General features: G+C 50.3%; 1 protein-coding gene and 1 long non-coding RNA gene across 4 annotated transcripts; both read right to left on the minus strand.

Annotated features, from left to right (window-relative positions):
* Nucleotides 1-132: 132 nt before the first annotated feature.
* On the minus strand, nucleotides 133-4,286 carry LGALS3 (galectin 3). 3 transcript variants are annotated; one of them, XM_084520172.1, is made up of 6 exons: nucleotides 4,159-4,286; nucleotides 2,371-2,392; nucleotides 1,865-2,221; nucleotides 1,533-1,621; nucleotides 1,075-1,243; nucleotides 133-400 (listed from the first exon to the last, which is right to left on the minus strand). In XM_084520172.1, exons 2-6 carry the CDS (start codon nucleotides 2,386-2,388, stop codon nucleotides 245-247), a joined length of 789 nt encoding a protein of 262 aa, XP_084376298.1. In that variant the 5' UTR covers nucleotides 2,389-2,392; nucleotides 4,159-4,286; the 3' UTR covers nucleotides 133-244. The 3 variants fall into 3 exon arrangements, with proteins under 3 accessions (XP_084376298.1, XP_084376299.1, XP_084376300.1); XM_084520173.1 differs by lacking the exon at nucleotides 2,371-2,392 and having other exon boundaries at nucleotides 4,148-4,286; XM_084520174.1 differs by lacking the exon at nucleotides 2,371-2,392 and having other exon boundaries at nucleotides 4,139-4,286.
* A 5,217-nt stretch (nucleotides 4,287-9,503) lies between these two features.
* Nucleotides 9,504-13,852, minus strand: LOC311437715. The gene is made up of 2 exons (XR_014693656.1): nucleotides 13,575-13,852; nucleotides 9,504-10,489 (listed from the first exon to the last, which is right to left on the minus strand). It is a non-coding gene; the product is annotated as an uncharacterized lncRNA (long non-coding RNA).
* Between the last annotated feature and the right edge of the window lie 4,090 nt (nucleotides 13,853-17,942).

A 17,942-nucleotide genomic window follows, 5' to 3' on the forward strand; every position in this document is an offset into this window, starting at 1 on the left:
TTACAAATCACAAATGGCTCACAGTCATCATCCTCTGGCAAAGAGATTCAATCACTGCAGCAGAAATTCAGCTCCTTCCACCTTTGAGCTTGGTGGAGGATATTGTCTTTTAGCTTCTTAGCCAAAAACTAATTTTACTTGTGAAAGTATTTTATTGCCTCAAAATATTTGTGTACAACACCAACCTTCCGCCCTGTTATAACCTTATAATGAGTGCTAAGTTTGTGATAAAGCTACACCTTCATTATATCATGGTAGGCAGCACGCTGGTGAGAGTGATGTCCCCGTTGATGCACAGCTGGGTGATCTCATTCAGCCGCTTCTCACGGAAGTCGTACTGCATCAAGTGAGCGTCGTTGACTGCTATCTTGAAATGATCTGCCTCGCAGAGAATCTGGAGCTGAAATACAGAAGGCCAAATCAGCAACAAAAATCATTGGATTTGTCCTAGAAGGAAGTTCTAAGCCCTAATTTTAGCAGGTTCGCAGCGGCTGCTGGCTGCTACCAGCTGAGCCCAGTCTGGTGACACTCAGCTTGCCAAAACACCGCTGCCCTTTGCCTTCCTAAAGCCCTGCCCTACTCTTCCTCCTTGGTGTTTTAGCTCACGGTGTCTGTCTCATGACTATGACAGTGTTCTCAAGCAGCAGTATCCTACATTTCGTGCAGTGAGAGCTGAGTTCACTCGTTTTGCAGGAGAAACAGCTTGTGAAGAGAGTTTGGCTGCTATAAGGTAGAATGCCTTACAGAAACCTGCCCAGAATGCCAACGTAAATAGGGAGGATGTCACAAGAAATAGGAATGAGTTACACCACGGGCACCTGGACCAGCAGGAAGGGGTAAGAAATGTAGGAAAGGTGCCATGAGATCTGCTGCCCTGTGCAGCTGGAGAAGCACACTGGTCATACCCCTGCTCACACCAGTTTACTCATAAGCAGCAGCCTCTGGGACCTGATTTCTTGTGCAAAAGCATCAAGGCCCCTGCAGGGAGTCTCGTTACACAGTCCTGATAAAGGTCTCCCAGCACAATGTGGGTGCTGTTGCACATTAAGACTGAATTATTATTTTTTTTGTTACCTTGAAAGGCATTCCAGGCTCGAAGGGAAATCTAGGAGCTGATCTATCCTCCTTTCCCCAGTTATTAAGGAACTTTGAATTGCAGACGATGACTCTTCTGTTATCTTCCTTGAAACGGGGATTGAAGTGGAAGGCAACGTCTTCCCCCCTCTTGAAATCTAGTGAAAATCTGCAAAGACAATAACGGATTAGCTGCTTTTCTACAAAAGCCCAGAGCTCTGTTACAGGGCTTGCCAAAAGCAGCAGCAAGTGAGCATAAAAAAAAAAAAACACAACCAACAGACCCCATTAGGCAACGAGAGGGCATTTCTTTAACACAATTATTGTGTGTAATGTTTGATTTTACACAATGCAGGTGTTACTCAGGAACAGAAAGTGAATTCCAGCCCCCTGCTCCATCCTGCAGCACCCTAACCCTGTAGAAACCCCGCACCCAGGGTGCTGGACGCCCCCAGTACCTGTCCGGGTTTGGCTTCACCGTCCCCGTGATGGTTATGAGCAGCCGAGGCATGAGTCCTGCAGGCAGGGGCAGCTCGAAGGGGATTTTCTGGGAGAGAACAGGGACTCGGTGTGAGCAGAACAGCACATCAACGAGCACCAGAACGCTTGTGCTCAGGCAGGGGCTGGGTTTTGGTGCGACAACACACCAGGACAGCCCAGTGGCACCGTGACTGCATGTGCAGCCTCCCAGAGCCACCCTCCTGGGGACGCACAGCCCCATGTCCCTCCTGTGGCCAAGCAACATCAGGCAGAGGACAGAGAAACCCTTGAGATATGATGGAGCTGTTACCATTGGAGGAGCCATCCCTGGTACCGCCGGTGTTCCTATGGCATGTGGCCCCGGTGCTCCAGGATAGTGCCCTGGTGGTCCAGGATGTGGCCCTGGTGGTCCAGGATGCGGCCCCGGTGCTCCAGGATAGTGCCCCGGTGCTCCGGGATATGGCCCTGGAGCCCCAGGATATGACCCTGGTGCTCCAGGATACGGCCCTGGAGCCCCAGAATATGGCCCTGGTGCTCCAGGATATGGCCCTGGAGCCCCAGGATATGGCCCAGGTGCCGGTTGGTTCCCCCAGGCAGGGGAGGGCCAGCCATGGGGCATGGGGGCGTTGGGGTTGGGGTTGTTGCCGGTGGACAAGGCGTCAGCGAGCTGCAGACGGAGGGGAGAGGAAGAGGACGGTGAGGTGGGGCAGGCAGAGTCAGGTGGAGCCCCCCCAGGTCCCAATCCCACCAAAAGTCCCCCCTTTAGTGCAATGGAACAACACCGTGCCCACAGTTTTTAAAGACATCGATACTTACAGAGAAGCCGTCTGCCATAGCCCTAAAATGAAAAAAACAAAGGACATTTAGGTCTTTTAATTTTTTTTTGACATACACAGCCTGAAAAACAGAGGTCTGGGAGGAGAGTTCCAGCTCACAGTACTGGGAAGCGCGTCCTCCTACCGACCTGCCAGGCTGAGCAGAAACCTCAGCACAAAACCTGGTCTAGGACATGCGGGAGAAATGAGGACCACCACCCAACCAAAAACAGCTCAAACCAACCCAAACCCAGCCCTAACACCCTCTGGCCACCAGCAGCAGCACCACCATCGACCCTACAACACTGCTGGCATCAGCTGGAGGTAGGGTCCTGCTGCAGCTTGGCCCCGGGGGGGTCTCGGCTCCTTGCAGCCTCCCCCCGATTTCGCTCTCTGCCCATGGGGAAGCGCCATGCTCGTGGCAAACCACAGCAGCACCACACCCTCCGAGCACCACACGCAAACGAGGGCAGAGCTCTGCATGTGACCGACCAGAACGTGCCAGATCTGCTGCATTCGCAGGGCTGGAAGATTTATTCCAACCTCCAAACACTTCATAAAAAATAAATCAAGCACGGGGAGCTGCTTTCTGCCTCCAGCACAACCCCTCTGCAGCCAGCTTTGCTGCCCCTGGCTCTCCCCTGCACCCACAGCCCTTTTTGGGATGACAGAGGCAGAGGCATTACTCACTTCCCCGTCCCCGTGGCGTGATGCTGGAGGGGATTTCAACACAGGGAAAACTCCAAGACAAGTCTCTGGGGGAGCAAAGCAGGGAACAGCAGCCACAGAAGCAGCAGGAGCCCAGCCTGCAGCCGGCCTGGGATGCAGGGAGGAGGGCAGGGGGGTCGCCTTCCCCCTGAGCACCCCGCTGTCCCCATGTCACCCGGGGGGGGGGTGACAGTGCTGGTGGCAACACCAGGCCAGCGGGTAAAAGCCCCTTTACAAGTTGTTTTTAAGTTTTGTGTTCGCAGCCGCAGCGGCTCGGAGCCGAGCTCCTCCTTGTCAAAGAGCGCATTCATAAACAGGGAAAAAAAAAATAAAAAAGGAAGGAAAAAAAAAAAAAAGGAAAATTCCAAATTGAAAGCAGAGGAGCGACGCTCCCTTTGGAAGAAACATCCAGTTGCACAAGGGGCAGCGCAGACCTGGCTTTAGGATCAGCCGCAGAGCACGAGCTCTGAGGGGCACCAGCGAACCCAAAGTGCCCCAAACCTGCGTGATTCGGGGCCAACCTCACAGCCAGCACCCAGCAGCAGATGTTTGCGCTGCCCGTACCTTGCGGCTTTTATTTGCCATCTCTTTTTTTTTAATTTTTTTCCAGCCTTTTTGGCTTCCTGCTTTGCGGGGCGAAGGCTCTGCCATCGGCTCTGCCATCGGCTCTGCCAAGCGCAGGAGGAAAACCCTCACAGGTGTCCCTTCCCTGCCTCTCCAGCCTCAATATTCACCCACCTCCAAGCCTGTGGGGCTGGAGCAGGGCCACACCAGCCCCTCTTACAGCCCCGTAACATCCGTCCCTATAAAACCTCTCCTGGCAGCGGGGGATTTCGTCTGCTCCTGGCCGCTGCCTCCTTTTGAGGCTCAGCCTTCGGCCACACATCACCTTGGGCCTCGGCGTTGGGAAGCCATTTGGGAACGGGCTTCATTTTTTTATTATTATTATTTTTTAGGGGATTTTAAAGGGGATGAAGGGGAAGCGACACCCAGCGAGGGACGAAGCCACAGCCCCCCCCAAACCCCTTACCCTGCTGGGACGCGAGGCCTCAGCGCCCCGCAGCCCCCGCAGCCCCCTTACCTGTCAGCAGCGGGACCTGCCGCTGTCTGTCCGTCTGTCTGTCCGTCTGTCAGCCGCTCTATTTGTCGGTCTGCCTGTCCGCCCTGCCTCCCCTACACCCTGCCCGGCCCAGCCCCAGTCCCAGCCCCGCTTGGGGCGGGGCGGCTGCGGCGAGCCCGGCCCCGGGGCGGCCTCGTCCCGTTGAGAAAACGCAGGGGAGCCTCCAAAAACCCTCCCTGCTGGGCTTGTGGGTTTGGGGTCAGCCTCCAGCCCCCGTGTTTCCACCAGTTTTTAACCCCTTTTTTAAGTTTTTAACCCCCTGGTTCCCTCAGGAGGCCGCCTCAGCGGGGTGGCGAGGCGCCAGGACCTGTGGCGTGAGGCCGGCCTTGATGGCCTGAGGCTGGCCACCAGCATCACCGCTTGTAAAGAACCCAAATTCGTGTTCCCAAAAGCACCTTACTGCTGCCCCTGCCAACCCCAAAACCCCTCAGTGCCCTGACACCATCCAGCTGTGCACCCTCATGATGGCCGAACACAGAGCCGGAGGCCTCCGCTTTGCCTCAGGACGGCCACGGAAAGGGCGCTGCCGGCAGCAGCCACAATTTCCCCACACACGGTATTTTTTTTCTGCAGGCTAAGGCTGACACATCTCCTGTTTGCTCCGACTGGTTTTGTGGTGACACGAAGAAATGCTGGGGCTCTGCTCCGCTGTACGGTGCTGTTGGTGCCATTAGAGACCTAGAAATAACTCTGTAAGGCAGCAGCTCAACTACACAGCTGAGCTAATGCTGCTGCTGACGCTGAAAAACAAGGGAATAATCTGTCGAGTTTGATTTTTAATGAATTTTAGTATCACTCTTCTGCAGTTCATCTCTGCTTATCCAGACTACTGGGCTCTGAAAGAGGGCGGCCTCCTCGCTCCTCTAGGGCCGTCCCCTCTCTTCGGGGGTCCTCCTCTCTCCTCTAAGGTCCCAAAAGCCCAGATTTTAGCATCCTTCGGCTCCAAATAATGCTTGTAACGGGGATTCAGACCAAAGCTGCATGTGCTCAAAGGGGCTGATGAGAGCTGCCCAGGGGCACACTGGCGTTTACCTGTCACAGCACCCAAAACTCCCTGCAGTAAACACACGTTTGGTATCTTTGGGGATGTTTTTGGCCAAAGACACCTTGAGAGGATGTAAACCAGTGAAGGATCCCTGCTACACTGCAGGAATATCCGCAGCTGAGATATCCTACAGGTGAGAGGAGATGGGGGCTTTCCACAGCAGCACCTCAGCTCCTCACACAAGTGTCTGACCGAAACCCGGCCTGCCTGAGCACACCGTAATCGAGTGCTGCAGGTCTCCAGAGCCAGCTCAGGAGGTTATGGTGACATGCATGGAGAATTTTTAGGCAGGTACCAGTGATTTTTGTCTTCCTTGATGAGGCTGTACTATTAACCAGTTACTTTGCTGTATTTTGTTTCTCTTTCTATCCGAAGATTTATCGCTGCATCTTTGGCAAGAGATATTCTCATGAAAAAAACATTTTGCTGTTTTCAGGATTTTGCTCCAAAGCTCCAAACATTTATAAAAGAGGCTTGCCTGTTTTTCCAAGTTCCACTGCATAAACTTTACAGCCTCCAGTTACACAACAGACACAGAGCGTTACAAAAACGTTTGACCAGAAATGAAAACAAGAACCAAAATCTGAGCTTTGGTTCGTTTCTTTATTTCTCTAAACCAGGGAGTGCAGAAGAGGAGTGAACATCCCTGCAGCGTGGCTGGGCTGGGCTCGGAAAGCCCTTTGCACGCAGCTGTATTAAATGCCTGCACTTTGCTTCGCCCCGCTTCACCTGCGTCATCGCCCTGCTATGTGCATGGTCAGACATGTAGGCGTGGCGACTGTCAATTTAAAGTTTTGTCTCTCAGAAAAGATGAAAAAAAAAAAAAAAAAAAGTATCTGGTTTTATTGGCACAGATGGAAGCAAATGGCAGCGCAGGAATGTGGCAGCTCTGTCAGATGCCAGTCACCGATCACATCACGCCCTTGCAGCGCTCGAATGTGTTGCGATGTGCTGCCTGGCCACCTGATCTGGCTGCTTTTCCAATGGGGATGAACGCCTCATTCCTTTCTCAGATATAGGCATATATCCTCACAAGGATCCTGCTTGCTTTAGAGACTCTGTGTAACACACAAGCCCGGTTTGGCAGAGCTGCCTGTTGACAGACAACAAAAAGCCCAAGGAACAGAGATGGAGGACCCGGGCAGACGGCTCGACCGGTCAGATCACGCCGTTTCTTAGCAATATGCCCTCTGACTTGCCCTTCACGGAGGTCAAAAACAGTCCCTAAGCACAATTTGCTTTCCCCAGTTTAAAATTTCCCTGGTTTAAAATGCCCAGCATTTATCTGATAGCAAGGAAATGCCGAGGTGTATTTTATGGCGACCCAGAAGTGAGGTGAGAGGTAAGTTAATAAGCTAAATTCCACCAAGTGCTTAGGTTCAGCCCAGTACTTGAACTAACTCACCCCACCTCTCCTCACTCCAGCTTCCCAAGACACTCCGGCACCACCACACCATAAGGCAACATAAATTATTAAACGTTTCCCTCCAGGAGCAACCTTGAGAAGCTGCTCTGCAATAGTTTCAAAGTGCTGCAGTCTATTAAATTCTTTTTATCGAAGGGATTGCTTGCAATCGCCTTATAGCAATGTTTACCCAGTGACTAGCGTTGGGTTAATTAACTACATGCAATGTTGGTTCAGATCACAAAGGGAGGAGAGGGCAAAGAAGTCATTTAAACTGAAAAACTGCACAAGACCAAGTGGATAAAAAAAACCTAATTCACGGAGACTGACCCAAAGGCACCGTGTCCCTCAGTGCTACATCCCCATGTGCCTTAAATACCTGCAGGGATGGGGACCCCACCACCACCCTGGGCAGTCCGTTCTGGTGCTTGAATACCCTCTCCATGAAGAAATTCAGTCTAAACCTCCTCTGGCACAACCTGAGGCTGCTTTCTCACATCCCATCACCTGAGGAAAGAGAGCGACACCCCCCCAACACAGCCTCCTTTCAGGTAGTTGTAGAGAGCGAGGAGGCCTCCCCTCAACCCCCTTTTCTCCATTAAAAAATAATAAATTACAGATTTACGGCTGTGGAGAGACAACCATGAGGTGACGAGGTTAGAAACTAGGCCGGAGGGGCCACCAGCTCTTTCCTAACACACACTAAAGGGCTTAGACCTGGACAGATCCCAAAAGGGGCACCGACCCCGATGAAACTCCCAGCACAACCAGTCTGGGTGCTCACGGATGCAGTGTGTGACTGGGGTCCTGCTGTCTGGGGTCCCACACAGCTCCTGGCACCAAACCCTGGGCCTCTGGAGCTCAGCTGCACAGCTGGAGGTCCCCAGATGTTATCCAAGATGTTATCTAGATGTCATCTGCGTGAAGCATTCAGCTGCTGCTTCAGGAAACCTGCACTGCCAGCCTGTAGGGCTTCTGTGGCCTGACTTGTGTGTGGGGTTGCAGCAACCCTACATGCAGTATTTGGGCTGCAGATCTGCCTCTGAAGCTGTGCTCAGAGCAAAACCGAGCGGCCCCATTCGGCCACAACCTCCTCCTCCTCCCCACACAACCTCCCCAGACGGGGACGGGAGGTGCAGTAAAATCAGCTCCGGTCTCAGGAACAGGACCAAGGTTCTCAGTGAGTGCCACAAATATCTCCCAGGAGCTGCACTTCCCTGAGATGTCACTTCATCCCTTCGTGCCAGGCGATCTCCACCTCTCCCAGCAATAAACAAGGTTGTCACAGCTGAAGCACCTGACGGCCTTCACTGCATGCCTGCCAGGCTCGTGCAATCTCCTCCTAGCACTTCGGAGATCAGCAGAGAATCGAAGGGCCCCACTCCTTCCCCGAGAGTGCATCAGAAATCCCTCCACATGCACCCCTTTTTTGGGGCAAGGTGTAGGGGGGGCTCATTCAGGATCTTAATGACTCAAATCCCACTAAGCATCACCTTGCTCTAGGGAAAACCTCAGTGCAGAAGAACCTTAAAAACCCAAACCTGACACTGGAGAAAGCAGAAGGAGCCGATGAGGCTGTCGCTGTCAGCAGCTCCGGCTGTGCTGAGCACTCGTCTCCCTCGGGCACTTGTCTTCTGCTGCTGCTGCAGAAGGAGAAGGGGACGTCGGTTTTACCAAGCAGAAGTTTTTAAAAGAATAAGGACATCTGAGAAAGGACAGGAAGGTCTAGTGCCTTGTTTGTGCTGTGCCTGTGCCTTGTTCGTGGTTCCCTGGTGAAGAGGATTTTAAGCTAAATTTGAAATAGGATGAAGGCAAAAGCTCCAAGGGTGCTGGGCAAAGAGCTGGTGTCCACAGGCTCCGTGTGGGCTGGAGGTTTGGGAGAACAAGGCTGTCAGCCTCCCTCCCTCAAGCAAAAAATAAAAGTAACAGAGGAACGCCAGCACGCAAGTAATTACAGGAACCCGAGCCATTAGCTTGTAACAAAAATTTGGGCTTTATTAGCAGCTAATTAGCACTCAGGGCTCGGGCTTAATGAGCACTGCTTAATGAGAGCATCCAAAACCTCTCGCAAGGCACAAGCAGAGAGCCTGTGAGCTTCGGGGCAGGGTTTGGTGGGAGAAGCCGTCCGAGTGCAGGCGGCTGTAAGGGAATTTTGGCACAGTGACGGCCGGGGAGGCCAAATCGTCTCCTACCTCCAGCCAGGGCCAGGCGGTGCTCCACGGGTCAGGAGGCTCCCGACCAGATGGGAATAGCAGGATGGGCCACGCAGAATGGGAAAAAGTGTTAAAAGCGTTACGAGGATGTTATGGAAGGGGCAACTTTCACATGGTGACGTGCAGCTGTGATGGAGAAAACCCCCGCTACCTTCTCTTCCTGACTAAACAGCCCTTCAACAAAAGCACCATTAATTAGTCATTGTGCACCTGAGAGGACACATGAGAAGCAGACGAGGCCCTAGGTGATTAGCTCCATAATTAATTAGATGCTTGGGGATGACGTCCCATTATACTTTTCTGTTTAAATGTGAGTCTTTCATGTGGAGCACAGCCCTGTAGAGGGCTGGCACCAACCTCACATGCGTGAGCTCGTCAGGGCTCACGCTTCTTGTCCTGTAGCTGTTATCCTTACAGCTTTTATTGGTTTATATGGTTTGGAGCTTTTACACTACTTGCAGTAGTGTAAAATTACAATACCTTTTGTGGGTTAGCTTTCCAGTTTCATTTTATTTTCAACATGGAATGTTTTAGCTTTTTGAGTTTTTTCCCAAATAAATTAATTCTAGACATGTGTAGGAGCAGTTTAATATTTTATGCATACAAGGGATTGAAGGGATTGAATACTTCATCACAATGCATAGTGGTTCTCCAAATTACATTTTATTAAGAAAAGTTCTTTTATGAAGAAAAGGTTACACATAGACAAGTTCATATAGCAAGTGTGGGGTGTTGCAGAATTCTCGTCCGCAGCTGATGGCCCCATCTGCTCCTCTGTAGGACTGTCCCGTAGGATGTTGATGTGTCTCCAGCAGTGTGTCAAGGAGAGGCGGCCAGGAGCGTGGTGTCATGGGCTCGTGTCCCTGTCCAGCGTTGAGGCTAGCAGAGAAGCAAAAGCACTAACAGGGGAACCCCTGTGTGTTGTGCCACCCCCCTCCTGGGCCCACCGTGTCAGCAGCCCCACTGTGATGTGGCCGTGACATCAGTGGGGCTGGTGCCAGCGGCACAATGTGGGAAGGGGCAAGGGGCTGGGTGTTGACCTTCCTCAGCAAGTGGCCATGGAGTCCAGGGATCTCTCCTATCGAATGTTGTCGTGTCATGGGCTCGCGTCCGTGTCCAGCGCTGAGGCTAGCAGAGAAGCAAGTACGGGCAACAAGAGAACCGCCATGTCTAATACCAGGCCTCTCCTGGGCCCACCCTGTCACCAGCCCCACTGTGATGTGGCCTGACATCACCAGGGCCTGTGCCAGCAGCACAATGTGGGAAGATTGGGAGTTGACCTTCCTCAGCATGTGGCCATGGAGTCCAAGGATCTCTCCTGTAGAATGTTGTCGTGTCATGGGCTCGCGTCTGTGTCCAGCACTGAGGCTAGGCAACAAGAGAACTGCCCATGTGTAATACCAGGCGTCTCCTGGGCCCACCCTGTCACCAGCCCCACTGTGATGTGGCCGTGACATCAGTGGGGCTGGTGCCAGTGGCACAATATGGGAAGGGACTGGGTGTTGACCTTCCTTAGCAAGTGGCCATGGAGTCCAGGGATCTCTCCTGTCGAATGTTGACATGTCTCCAGCGGAGTGCTGGAAGAAGGCTGTAGCCATGGTCTTGCTCTGTCGTTTTCCAGGATTCTATCTGTAATAATAAATAAAAAAAAACAGCTGGAGGGGAGCGGCCGCCCTTCATTGCCCTGGAGGGCCTCTCCTCTCCCTCCTCAGCCCCAACTCATCTGGCTGCTCCTCGGCCGGACTGGCCGGCCTGGCCTGCTGCGGCCCTTTTATAGCTGCTCCCCCTGTGACACGGCCACCGCCAACATTCTGTCCCCTGTGACATGGCCATGGCATCACCAGGACCCGTGCCCACTGAGCAGAAGAAGCGGTTAAATAAAATAAAGTAAAATAAAGTAAAATAAAAGTATAACAACAAACACCAGCCGCTTGTAATTCTGGGGAGGGAAATTCAGCAGCCGTAAGATCGGTTTGAAGATCAGCAGCTCAGCAAAGGTTACAAGAGCATCAAATCCTGCAGGTGCTGCCTACCCACTGCCACATTGTAAAGATTTGTGTGGTACTTGCTGCTGAGGTTTGTGGGTTTGAAGGCTCAATTGCAGCAGAAAAATGTTTGCAGTCTGGAGGTGATACTTCACACTGTGGGTATGAAAGATGTCCAGTGCCCAACCCTGTGTCCGCAAGTGCCTGACAGTGCTGAGGATGCCTCAGCCAGAGCTGTAGACTTGCATCTTTCTTTCTCTTATGTGAACCAAAGATTTTGCCAGTGGCTGTCCTGTGCTGCACACTCGAGTGGGATTCAAGAACAAAACCTGTAAATTATCTTCCATCTGCTTGATTCATTGCAGACTGTTACATCCTCTATACAGGATGGCAAGAGGCAGCAGGCACAAAGCGAAACCCGGGGGGGTTTCCTCTGAACATCAGGAAACGTTTTGGTGCTGTTTGGGGCTGCCCAGAGAGATGGCTCCGTCTCTGTCCTTGGACGTCTCCAAAAGCCGGCTGGGCATGGTCATGGGCAACCAGCTCTGGTGGTCCTGCTTGAGCAGGGGTTGGCCCCCAGCCTCAGCCGGTCTGGGATTCTGCAATTTGGGGAAATATCCTAGAGACTCAAAATGCAGCAAAGATGCAGCAAATCCCTAGTGAGAATGCATGGATGCTGCCTTCAAAGAAATGTAGTTGAATCACCAATATATTGACCTAAGTAGAAAATGTAATTACTTTTTGTTTCCCCGATGTAAAACTCTGTCGTGTTACAAGTGGTGAGGTTTTGTCCATCTACGTTTCTCAGATGTTTAAGTACATATTGCAGCATTTCTTTTTAGGTACTGTGTCTGCAGAGTAAATCCCAAACTCTTATTTTTCCTCTGCCTTCTACTGCTGGGTTTTGTGTTGTTTTTTCTTGGAGGCGAGGGGGGCTACAGCGCTTCTCTGTAAAGTAAGAAGCGATGTCTCTTGCTTTGGTCTCTCCCAGCATTTATCACTCTGTTCAATGGAGAGCAGGCTCAAAATATGATTTGGAAATTTCACCAATATTCTCTTCGGGGAAAAGAAACATCCGTGCGACTCCAACCAGCGGATGCTTTGCTGAGCATCACTAATTTGCCCATTTTGTTTACGTTTGAAGAGTTTGAAGGAATTGTGTGTGCTTATGGCAATGTCGAGAGGTGTTTTTTGGTGTACAATGAAGTCACTGGCCATTCCAAGGGCTTTTAAAGGGGAAAAAAATAAAAAGCATTGTGTCAGTAATTGTACGAGGACATCTGATTTATGGCAAAGAATTCTGTGCTGCTGTTAGGTTCAGGATAGCCAGGAATATTTTGTGCTTTTTGGCTCTTACAAAAGGGATAATTGTGTAGTGGGGAGGAAAGCATTGTTTATCCTTGTTTCTGGACAACTGAGACTCCAAATTTGGGTGTAGGATAAGAAAATATGGTCAGCACAGTTTTCAGGCTGTAGTTTCAGACAAGTTTCTTGCACTGAGCAGTGTTGTTGCTGCCGACTTGCTTCTTTTGCCTTTGGACCTTTCTAACCGGGCTCCTTATTTTTCTATCCTGTTGGTGAGTATCCACTGGGAGAGAAGTCAGGAGAGACAAACTGGAAACGGAGAAAACTTCCTGCTCTGTCTTCAAGAGATGTAGGGAGAGTTGATTTTACCCTGTTTGGATGCGTTAAGGTGGCCGACCTCCTTATGGCAAAGCTTGAGTGCTCAGGGAGGCTGTGGTGTGTGGGCACGGGGCTGTGCTTGGCATGGCGATGCGGTGCTAGGTGAGAGGTTGGACTCGATGATCTTGAGGTCTCTTCCAACCTAGAAACCTAGAAAACCACTCCCCGGCTTTGAACTCCACACTAACTCCTCCTGGGCAGCACGGTGGCCTCTGAAGGAAGGCTCCTAACAGTGCTGAGTAACCAGGGGAGAAATCCCCACCATGATCCCGAATGCCTATGCAGGTGCTCGCAGGGGAAAAGCCTCCCCCTGGCTTGCTGCCATCAAAAACCCTGAGATCCTGATGCTTTTCTTGGCCATGCCCTCTGCTCACTCAAGCGTGCAGCCCGCTAATTCGGCCTTATAGAAAGCTAATCCAGCCTAAACAGCAGAAAAGAATAATGCTGGGTTGTAGGGATGGGTTCAATCAGTCCAAATGCCACCAAAACCGGGGCGTGACTCTTGTCTCGTTGGGTGTAGCCACAGAGGAGCGAGGAGGCAGCAGAAGGGATCACAGCTCTGGGTCCCACAGGGGCTTCCCCTCTCCCAAGAAGGACTTGGGGGTGCTGGTGGGCAAAATTCTCCCCCTCTGCTCTTGTGAGACCCCACCTGGAGCCCTGCACCCAGCTCTGGGCACAAGGACACGGAGATATTAGAGCAAGACCAGAGGAGGCCCCGAGGATGCTCAGAGGCTGCAGCCCCTCTGCTGTGGGGACAGGCTGAAGGAGTTGGGGGTGCTCGGCCTGCAGAAGGGGAGGCTCCGGGGAGACCTCACGGGGCCTAAAGGGGCTGCAGGACAGCTAGGGGGGGCTCTGTGTCGATGGGGTGGGGATAGGGCAAGGAGGTAGTTTTAGGTTAAAGAATTTCTTCTTTATATGGGAAGGGTGAGGCTGGAGAAGCGGTGGATGTCCCAGCCCTGGAAGTGTTTGGAAAGGCAGGTGCAATGCCAAGTAGGCTGAAGAGTTCACTTTAAAACAGCTTTATTACAACAATTTGGGGCTTTTACCTCATGAAATAAGAAGAGATGGGGACAGGAAGAGCTTTGCTGCACTTCTTTTGCTCCTGAGCACAAAAATCCGTTCTCGTGTAAAACCTCACCCTAAACATGGCTAAAGTTTAAATCTTTCGTACAGTGCACGTCTTCGCCCTGTAGAAATCAAATCAAATCCAGTTTAATACGAGTCTGTGGAAAGATGTAGAATTGTAATGCCGTCCCACAGCCCAGCCCAACGACCAGCACTGCGTGAAGGCACAGCTAAACCCGGACCTGTCCCAGCACAATCCAACCCAGGGCACTCCCAAGCGCTGCTGTCACACACTGAACTCTTGTGTTTTGTTTTGTTTTGTTTTGTTTTCCCCGTTTTTATCAAGTTATTGTGCGTTCAGTGCCAAAATAATAAACCCCAGGTACAGCCGGGTGTCAGGGAGGACGAGCCACGCAGGTGACCCAGGAGGGCTCCCAAACAGCAGCACTGCCCTCTGCTGCTTGCAGAGGAGCCAAAACCAGCCCCGAGCTCCTTCACCCGCTGTATTTGGGTTTTATTTGACCATTTAGAGCAGGCCTGTAGGAAAAGAGAGGTTTTTTGTGTGGTGTCACCCCACAGCCACTCTTTTTAGCAACGCCTTACTTGGCCAAGCGCTGCAGACCAACAGGAGAGCAACAAGAGGATGAGGAGGATGGAGCTGTGCTGCACGGCCCACGGGACAGCACTCAGCATCCTGAGCAGGCAAACGGGGACAGCATCGAGGCTGAAACAAAAACACGACAGCAGAAAGTGGAAGCTGCTGAGCTGCCTCTGGTACAAAGCTTTCAAGATGAGCAACGCTGACACAGTTTCCTTCAGGGGCACCGACAAGCTTCAGTTTGGCACGGCACGACACGGCACCGGGACATCAAAGCATCAATTCCTCCTACTTCTAAGCAAACTTAAAATAGGATATTCCACTTGCACTGCGCTGGAGGGCACTGCCCTGTAACCGGAGAAAATGCAGGCAAATCAGAAGGTGGAGGATTCAAACCCGCTCTGAACAATTTCTGTTGTACAAAGCACTCCGTAAAGCTTTCCACGTAATGCAAATCAGGCACGTCCTTGTGAAAAGGCATCTTGAAACGCTGTTTTACTTCTCGTTATCTGTTAACAGCTTCGTAAGATGCGGTATCCTGACAGATCACCCCTTATCACATACTGCGTTCCTACAGAGAAGCCATAAATCCACCACAGAGCCACACCGCATGAATTAGCCAGAGTAAACCCAAATCCGCAGTCATTGATCACTGTTGCATTTAAGGATAAATCCCACGTTTGCTTTCAATCAGACATGGAAGAGCACGAATTTCTTGGGAGTTGCAGGGCGATGCGGGTGGGAAGGGACACGAGCAGGTCCCTGCCCCAAGGCAAGCCCCGGCTGCTCCAGGATTTATCTGGGCTGACCTCAAAAACCTCTGAGGATGGGGCTGCCCCACTCTGCTGCTCGACAGACCTCATGGTGAAGAGGTGTCTCCTTATTGCTGGCCTGAATCTCTTGCTTGAATTCGTGCCTTGTTTACCTGCACAGCAACACTGCCTGGTGCTTGCGTTACGATGGCTCTGCACAAGTCATGCACATTTCTCGCTGTGTTCCCCAGCCTCCTGCTTTGTGGGATCCCCACCAGCCTGTATAAGTCACTTGGCCTGAGGGAAACCACGGTGGTGATAGAAAGAGAGGTAGGAAGACATCCTCCAGCCATCCTTACTGCCAGGAGGAACAAGCGGTGGTTGATGGCACAGCTCATAAGAGTTAAGGGTTAAGTGCTACGAGCCTCTCCCCAGCTTTCCTCCACACGAACACCCATCTGCAGGTAAAATCTTGCACTGACAACAGAACCACGGCCTGAAATTAAAGCCCAAGGTGTGTCGACTGACTCCTCAGCACAGCACTGCCCTGCTGAGTGCCAGGAGAAAGCTGGAAAGGGGACAGAAATGGAGGGATTTGTTTTATCTCTCACATCTCTCATGTAACAGGGAGTGTACTGTTCCGACAGGGATGCTACAGAACTGTTTGTACTGTTACACTGATTGACCCTTCTCACTTAATCGGGTATAACTTTACCATAAACTACGAAATTGAGATTTTTGTATCCCTTTTGCAGAATCCTTCTGTATTCAGGTGGGTCAAGCTGAATAGCCAGCATCTCTCCCGAGACAAAGTCCCTGCTTCTTCCACCAGCGCACACCTAAATGCATGTAGGCTTTCACATCGCATTTCCCACATATCTGAGGCATTCCCCTGACAAGAGTGGCCACAAAGTTAATGTTATCAGCCTAAGGGATGCATGTGTGCACACAGAAACATTTTTAGATTATCCAGATCAACTCAAATTCTGCTCAGTTACAAGAGCAGAGGGAGGTACAGTTGATTCTACCACTACAGGTACCTTGGAAATGTAACTAGGAAAAGTAGATTTGGGGAAACAAAAGGAAAATATTTAAGTATCTTGTCTATGCAGCCATCACCCTGCTGCAGACCAAGAGCTTCAGTGCTGCACCCTCCATAATACAGCCAGGTTATCAGCAACTCTCCAGTGGAGCCCAGACAGCAATTGCAGAGCTCCCCCCTCCTCTCAGTGCCACAAATACCTGCATCCACCCGCAGGGCAGTGCTGGAGCCAAGCCCGCTTGTGCTTTCTCCCAATGTCTCAAGGGTAAGCATTAACTACACTCGTCTAGTAGCGTCAGCTAAACTTGCAGCACATACTGGTTGAAAGCTTATATAAAGTTGAAATTTCCTCTTCTTCATTTGTCAGATTACATGTGACGGTAAGCTTATGCCTAATGGCTGTTTGAAGTATATAGAATTGAAGAAAGGCATGGAATTGTGCTTAGTAAGAAAGCCAGTAATGAAAATATATATATATATGAAAAGGAAAACTTTTGTTGTTAGAGCCCTTACTATGCAGAGGCATCGTGGATCTAACCCATGCTCGAGCATGTGCACCCCTAACACTTCTGAGAAGTTATCTGGGGGGCTGCAAATGTAAATCCAACCCTAAGAGTTACCTGGTTAAGTACCACGTGTCAGATGTGCCCCCCAGAATCCAAGTGAAGTTGCAGAGCTGCTCTGCAACCCACCACACAGAAGGAATCTAAGTGCAGTTATGCCCAAACTTTGGGGTTACTCCACTGCCAAGCGTCAGAGTTTCTCAGGCATTTATCCACCCTTTCCCATTAAGCTCCTGATGAGCACATGAGAACACTGGTTTGCAGGTTATTTACCACATCCACATGGTCAATCAAGCACAGGCGTTGTCCAGCACTGAGGGGGGAAAAAAAAAAACAACTCCTCTAGAACAGACAAGATCATTTTCCCTCCCCTAGTTAACAAGAGGGTTTATGAGCTGGCAATAACTGAGGCCTACATGGTACAATCTAGCAGTGTTCACACCCACACTTAATACACTTTATGAGCAGGCTGCAAAAAAATCACAAAAGGAAGAGGAAAAAACACAGAAGTCAAATAATTCCGATTTTATATTCAGTCTTTGCAAGTCAAGGATGTCCTGTTTTTACTATTCATTCAAGGCAAAGGTCTACACAAGCATGTCAAAAGCTGTAATTGAAAAACAGTAAACACGACAGTCTTGAAAATACGTTTAATGTCTAATCTTATACAAAAGTGACAGCATTTTCAAAAAAATATCAAATCCTGTATTTATAGCTTCTCACTATCATACAGCAATATTTGTTTCATCTAAAGAAAATACAGCAGCAGGTGATAATCTATACTTTAAAGATGTGATTGCTTATATTTCATATTGTAAACAAATGCGGTATGTCGATCTCAAAGCACAAGTCAAAACAAACTTCTCAGCAATTTAACTCAAGTGATGCATAGAAATGTACAAATTCCATTGCAAAAGCTTCAGGCCAGAAGTTGCTCACACTTGACATAACATGTGATAAAGTTACTACACGGTATATAGTGACAACTGGAGTTTTTACACAATAGATTAACAGGTATACCCTTTTCACTGCTATGCAAAGAACTTTGCTCACAAAAACAAAGGGGTTATGAAACAGTTTTCATGACCTCAAGAAATACGAATATACATTGAAAAACATCCCATATATACTGAGTTTTAGCCTAAATGTTCCAGTAATAAATCCTGTCTACTTCAGGAAGAACCTAGAAGCCTAGTTACTTTCACAAACCCCCTTTTTCCAAAAGTCAGTACTTGCTACATTTGCTTAATCCTTTCCTACCTCTTCCCATCCCCTGCAAAGACACGTGCCCAGTGCAGTTTTGAAATGGAGCGCTGCCACCACGATCCATTCCTTTGGAGTAACTGGTTTTCACTACATTGATTTATCATCTAAGGCTGGAGGTATTCAAATAA

This window comes from Aythya ferina (genome assembly GCF_964211825.1).
Source record: "Aythya ferina genome assembly, chromosome: 5".
Taxonomy (NCBI): domain Eukaryota; kingdom Metazoa; phylum Chordata; class Aves; order Anseriformes; family Anatidae; genus Aythya; species Aythya ferina.